Below are 7,022 nucleotides of genomic sequence, written 5' to 3'. Positions count from 1 at the left end.
TTGAAACTGAGGTTACTTTTTGCACTCATTGGGCCACATGGTGCGCAGAAACGAAGAGGAAGAAGAGCATTTATGACGAGCCGTCATCTCTAGGAATTCCCAGGCAGCGTGTCTTTTCAATAACGGCGCGGTTGGGCGGTTAGAATACCGAGGGGCTATCTCTCTTTAAATAGCAGACCGAGCCCCCTACTCTTGCATTTTTTCTTCTACATTTTCTGCTGGTAGTGCTCTCTCTTCAGCTCTCTGCGTATCTTCGTCTACAAGTGAAGTTCTAGGGTTTCTATTGCCCCCCTGCACCTTTTGTGGGTTACCGATCCTTCTTTGGAGTAGAGCCAAGACGTTAGGTTTTGTGTAATCGACGATGTCTTCGAAAAAGGGAAAAGAGGCAACTGGCGCGGCTGGGCAAGGCGGTTAGGGCAGGCGAGCCAATCGTACTGAGCTCCTAAACGAGAAGGAGTTTCGAGATTGCTTCGGCATCCCAAACGGAGTGTCCATTTGGCTGTTGGAGGGCGATGCCATGTCTACCGCCAAGTCGGGGGACAACTCCATTTGTTTCTCCAAGGAGCAGTTCAATGCGGGATTTCGTCTTTCGATTCCTTCACTTTTCAAGCAATTCCTCCACTACACCCAGATTCCCCCGGCTCTGATCCATCCCAACGTTGTCCGGGTACTGATGGGCTGCAGTGTTCTGGACATGCTGTTCAGCTTGGACCTGTCCCTACTGGAGGTCTTTTTCGCCTACTCCATCAAGAAGAGGAAGAATGATATCTATAGCTTTGTCGCCAACCTTCCATCCCTTCAGTTGGTGACCGGCCTTCCTGACTCGACCAAGGGGGCCGCCAGAGGACACGTGCTGGTCAAGGGCCCATGGGCGGGTTTGGCGATGCATCCGGACAAGCCGTTCGCTCCCAACCAGTCATTGAAGGCCCCAGGTATGAATAAGTTGCTACCTGTCCTCCCGCGGTTGTGAGTTAGGTCAGCATTATCAGGTGGCTGACATGCTTTGTTCTCTTGGGTGCAGGCAATGATAGAAGGGGGAAGTTGGTAGAGTGGGTGGAAAAAGCCTCGTTCGACCGGTTGAATAAGTTATTTGAGATTGCGGCGGACGAGAGGAGTTGTGAAACGCTTCTCTTCTCGCAGAATCTCCGCTTGGTTACCCAGGAGCCCCAGTCATACGTACTCAACATACTCCCGAGGCGGCTGCCCAAAAAGGTGGTGGCCAAAGAACACTTTGTTCTCAAAGATCTTCCATTCTACACGGAGGTGCGCGAGGCAGACGCCTAGGCACGCCGAGCACTTCTGAACCAACGGGAGGAAAAAAGGCAAGAGGGAACTTTACGGAGGGCCCTTGGTGATAAACGCCCCGCGCCCTTTCCTCCCGCTCGCGCCCCAGCGGGAAAGAAGATGAAGGTTCCTACAAAGGGAATAGTAATAAGATCTCTAGCTTCCTCCGGCTTGCCCTCTGTTTCAAGCGATTCCGTACGTATCCCTAGTCAAAACATATTGGGGCCTTCAATGTCAGCGGCTGAACGACTGGCTCTTCTGGCTGGGGCAGAAACCTCAGTGGATCAGCCCGACTCTCCCCACCCGGACGCGGATGTAGCCGAGGCCTCTTGCCATGACTCGTTGCCTCCTACGGCCCCTCCGATGGAAGAAATGGGGGCCGAAAGGCAGGGTTTGCCCCTTTGTGAGTCGAGTTCCCTTACACTTGTATTGGTGAAGAGGGCGGCTGCGGGAAGGTCTCGTCCGGCCCGCGATTTAAAGTCCGGCATCAGTGGGCGGCTTCAGGATCGTCTTCTGGAAACCATCGAAGTCAGCTACTCATCCGCCTAGGAGGGTCATCCGGAAGGGAGTCAGACGGAGATAGCAGAAGAGAACCCAACCGTCCCGGTGTTGGTCCCGGATGAGGGTTCTCCCAAAGAGATCCAGCCGGCCGTGAATAGGGGCCCGGATCCGGGGGAAGAGTCACACCATAACGCCTCGTCAGGGGGGAGTCCAGTTGATGATGCGGTTTGCACCTCTGCTAGTCCTTTCAGCTATGCGGAGTTGGGAGAGATGTTGAAACAGATTCCTCCTGGCTCAAATGTTGCTCTGCCTTCAGCGAAAATGTTTGAGGCGGCGGAAATGGTATAGCTTATTCCCCTTGATTTTTCTTGTCATACTAGTGTGTTTTTCACACGGCTGGTAATTGAACTTGTTGTTGTGGGTTTTTCTGCAGCTGGTGAGCGGTATTCGCAGCATGGTTCAACAATGCGATCTTTTTTCAGACCTGCTGCGGATTACCGATCACATGAAGGCCTTCGTCTTCCAGCGCATGAGTGGTGAAGAGGAATTGCACTCGAGATTGGAGCAAGCCGAAGCCAACTTATCCGCTGCCCAGAGGGCCTCTGAAGAGAGTGCCGAAGCTTTGAAGAGGTCCTAGGACGACAACGAGGCTCTTCGGATAGAGCTAGTAGAGGTGAAGAGTAGGGAGGAAGCTACAGAAACCCACCTGCACGAGGCGAAGAACGAGACGGCCCAGCTAAGGGGAGAAGTGAGACAACTCCGGACAAATGTGTCAATTGAGAAAAAACAGAAAGAGGACTTGCAGTTGCATTTATCAGCACAAAAAAAAAAAGTTGGAGGCTGAGTTTGTCGCGCAAAGGGAGGAACTCAAGACAGAATACTAGAAGTAGGTGGATGGGATGTATTTCTTCGGCTACCGTTGCTGCATGAAGAAGAATGGTATCAAACGAGACGTCCCTTCGATTCCCCCGAGCGAGAAGAAAAAGTTGCGCCGCAAGCCCTCCCAATGAGAGATTTTCTTTTTGTAACTTTTACTGTTATTTCTCTCTATATTAGTAGTCTGGAGAACCTTTTTGTATACAATTTCACAATTAATAAAACATATTCATTCACATTGTTCTTTTATCTTTCTTTCATTGGTAATATTGCTTTAGATTGGATACATTCCATGGTCGAAGCAATGGGGTTCCGTCTAGCTTCTGTAGATGATAGGCTCCACTTTCACTTGTGATTCCGTGTAAATCCAGTCGGGTCATTTAATAAAAAACATTTATAAAACCTATGACCTCATACTAGTGTAGCAAAGCTACTATAGTATAGTGGCTCTAGGGTCGAACTCTAGGATGGGTTTTCATTCTACCAGTGATATACTCATGATTAAAAATTGAATTTAATGATTTCCTTTATCAAAAACTTAGAGTTTAAAAGAAAATAAAATTTGTTTTGAAAGTGTTTGAAACTAAATTAACATAAACTAATTAAAAAATGGAAGAAAGAAAGTCTCCTGGAGCTAAGGGTTGCTAGGATCAAGTTCAGAATGCAAAGTGGAAAATTCCGGATTTTTCTCCTCGCATTGGGGATTTAACCTATAGTTATTTCCCGAACCGGTATAGGTTTAACAATGAAGATTTAATCCATAAAAAGTCAATAGAAATGGTAGTCAAGGTCCATTAATGGCTTTAGACACTATGGGTCTTCACCTTGAACCACTTTCCAAAGGCTCGTACATGATAACTAATGGACTGATATGGATCTAGCAATAAGCATCCACAGAGACCTGAAGCTTACCATGTATTGGCCATTCAAAGTGATTCTAAGGGATTTAAAGCAAAACTTTGGATTTAAAAGCCATTTATGAACTCCAACTACCTGTATTTAATGCACGAGAGTTTTCCACCTTTGCATCTGGACTTTTCACCTAGCTTCCTTCACTCCAAGAAACTATAAGTTTAGCCTCTCATCCTTTGGGAAAACATCCTCAGAGATTGTTTGGCTTCCGAGAAAAAGAAAATAGTAAAGAGAAAAGGAAAACGAGAGAGCTCTGTTTTTCACTAAGTGTAAAACATAACATATATGTTAGTTTTTTTCGAGAGGTGATTTCCACCCCTTATATAGTCTTTACAAAAGCAAAGCTTGTGATTGGCTTGTTACAAGGATAAGAAAGGAAATTACATAAAAAATACATAAGAAAATATCTAAAGTGGAGTCGGCAAAAACAGAGGAAAATTTGCACCACGCATGAGCTGTGCGAATTTGGAAGGTGTTGTGCGAATTTCGCACAATGTTCGCACAAGCTGAAGGTGTTGTGAGAATTTCGCACAAACCTGGAGCAGTTGTCTTTCGAAGGCCATATCTTCCTCATTTCATCTCCAAATCGTACACGGTTTAAAGCATTAGATTCTTGACTTCCTAAGCTTTGAAATGGTATATAGCATGTAAAAAATGGACTTCAGGAAGTACTCCAAAAGTGCGAAAGAAGACTGCAGCTGCTGTCCTCTGTTTTCCTCTTTTTGCTTGTTTTTCCTCTTTGCTTCTCTCATTTACTTGGCTTGTCTTAATGATCCAAAAAGCTGTCAAAACACTAAAACTAGCCACAAATATGATTAGAAGTCATTGCTAGGTCCTTAACATGCCAATTGGAATAAAGATGGAGAATTACTACACAAAAGTGCTTAAAACATAATGACTTAAATGTGTAAAATAGCACTTTTTGGGTAGTAATCAACTTGTCTTGGACACTATATAGGGGTCTTCCCAATTGGCTTGAAACTTTCCTGCTCCTGTCTCGGCAGTGTTTTCGAAAACTTTCCTAAGGACCAACGTTCCACTTTTGAAGCTCCTAGGCCTTGCCTTGCGATTGTAGTGAGCGGCTGCTCTTTGTTGATAGTCAGCCATCCAGATGGATGCGGTCTCTCTTACTTCGTCTGCCCAGTCCAAATTTCTTCCTAATTCCACATTTGCATCATCCTGTCGTCCTGCCTCGGTCCGAATAGTGGGTAGCCCTATTTCTGTAGGAATGACTGCGTCCATACCGTATGCGAGGGCGAAGGGAGTGTTTTCTGTCGGACGTCCGGGTGTGGTTCGATAAGCCCACAGGACGCCTGGTAGCTCATCCACCCACTTCCCTTTGACTTGCTCAAGCCTCTTCTTTAAGGCAATTATTAGGGTCTTGTTTGTGGCCTCTGCTTGCCTATTGCTTTGAGGATAACGCGGTGTGGAGTATGAATTCCGGATGTTTAGTTTCAAACAAAAATTCTGGAAAGTGATGCTATCAAACTGTGGACCGTTGTCAGCTATAATGGTTTGGGGGATTCCAAAGCAACAGATGATGTTCTTCCATACAAACTTGGTGACATCTTTGTCTTTGATGCTAGCGTATGCTTCAGCTTCCACCTATTTACTGAAGTAATCTGTGGCGACAAGCAGGAATTTCTTTTAGGCAGCTGCGGCTGGTAGGGGTCCTACTATGTCCATGCCCCACTACGCGAAAGGCCAGGGGCCTGAAATTGGTTTCAACGTCTCCGACCGCACATGTGGTATGGGGGCATACCTTTGACACTTGTCACATTTTTTGACATAGGCTGCCGCATCCTTTTTTATCGTGGGCCAGTAATACCCTTGCGAATGGGCCCTGTACGCCAAAGATCGACCTCCGGAATGGTTCCCACATACCCCCTTATGCAACTCAGCTAATACATACAGGGCCTTTGAGTGGTTTAGATACCTGAGATAGGGACCTGTAAAGGATCGTTTGTACAAGTGCCCCCCGATCAGGGTGAAACGGGCAGATTGTACCCAGGTCTTGTGTGCCTGCTTGGGCTCTTCGGGCAAAGTGCCTGTCCGGAGATACCTTATTATGTCTTCCGTCCACTCTTGACCGTCTGCTTGGTTTGCCTCAATGGTATTGCAAGTGGAGGTTTCCGCGACGGAAGGGTTGGTTTGCACATATATAGACAATAATATGGTTTCTTTGATGGGGAGGGAAGCAGCTATGCCTGCCAGGGCGTCGGCACATCCATTTTCAGTCCGTTTAATTTTTTCGATCGTCCATTCGGTGAACCGTTGTAAGGTGTCCCTTACTTTAGTCAAATATCGCACCATGCGCTCATCCTTAGCTTCGTATTCCTTCTGGACGTGCCTTACCACGAGTTGGGAATCACTATAAACCCGGAGCTTGGAGACGAATAGAGCTAGGGCGAGGTCCAACCCGGATAGGATGGCCTCATACTCCGCTTCATTGTTAGAGGCGAGGAATCCTAGTCGGATAGCTTGCTCCAGATGTTCTCCTGTTGGGGATTGCAGCAAGAGCCCTACACCGGATCCTGATGACCGGGAGGCTCCATCAACCCGCAAAGTCCACCACTCCACTCCGCTTGGTTCCTTGCGCTGGGTAGATTTTCAGGAGTATTCCAGCACGAAGTCAGCCATCACTTGGCCTTTCATGGACAACCTGGGTTGGAACTCGATTCCATATTCGCTCAACTCTATGGCCCATTGAAGCATTCTTCCGGTCAGGTCCGGCTTGTGCAGGATGTTGCGAAGGGGCTGGTCGGTTAGCACAACCACCGGGTGGGCTTGGAAGTAAGGGCGGAGCTTCTGGGCGGCACTTCCAAGGGCCAAGGCCGTTAGCTCCATCTTTGAATACCTTGTTTCTACGTCCGCCAACGCTCTACTGACGTAGTAGATAGGTTTTTGTTCCTTGGGCGAGGGGCAGCGGAATAAAACAGCGCTAATTGCCCACTCCGATACAGCCGGGTACATATATAATTTTTCTCTAGGGAGGGGGCTGCTTAGAATGGGCGGATGCATGAGGCACTGTTTAATTTTTTCGAAAGCGCTCTGACAGCTGTCCGTCCATCTGTTGGCTCCAACTTTTCGTATTGCCAAGAAGAAGGGTTGCAATTCATCAGTGAAGTGGGCTATAAAGCGTCCTAGTGCGACGAGCTTGCCTGTGAGACGCTGTAATTCCTTTTTGCTCCTAGAGGGTGGTGTTTCCATGACTGCATTAACTTGATCCGGGCTAACCTCTATCCCCCTTTAGCTGATCATAAATCCCAGGAATTTGCCAGCACTTACGCCAAAGGCGCATTTAGAAGGATTCAACTTCATGTCATACTTCCGTAAGAGGTGGAAGACTTCTTGCAAGTGGAGGGTATGTTCCTCTCGGGTTTTGCTTTTGACCACGATATCGTCAATATATACCTCCACTGTGCGGCCGACCAGAGGTTTGAAGATCT

At 47.4% G+C, this 7,022-nt stretch overlaps 1 protein-coding gene across 1 annotated transcript; it reads right to left on the bottom strand.

Moving 5' to 3' along the window:
• Positions 1–4,506: 4,506 nt before the first annotated feature.
• LOC117917050 lies at positions 4,507–6,783 on the bottom strand. The gene is made up of 3 exons (XM_034833275.1): positions 6,217–6,783; positions 5,458–6,165; positions 4,507–5,178 (listed from the first exon to the last, which is right to left on the bottom strand). The coding sequence occupies exons 1-3, from the start codon at positions 6,781–6,783 to the stop codon at positions 4,507–4,509; spliced, it is 1,947 nt and encodes a 648-aa protein (XP_034689166.1).
• Between the last annotated feature and the right edge of the window lie 239 nt (positions 6,784–7,022).

Source organism: Vitis riparia, chromosome 6 (assembly GCF_004353265.1).
Source record: "Vitis riparia cultivar Riparia Gloire de Montpellier isolate 1030 chromosome 6, EGFV_Vit.rip_1.0, whole genome shotgun sequence".
In the NCBI taxonomy this organism is placed as follows: Eukaryota; Viridiplantae; Streptophyta; class Magnoliopsida; order Vitales; family Vitaceae; genus Vitis; species Vitis riparia.
The sequence above is the reverse complement of the archived record's forward strand: the minus strand, read 5'-3'. Positions and strand labels throughout refer to the sequence as shown.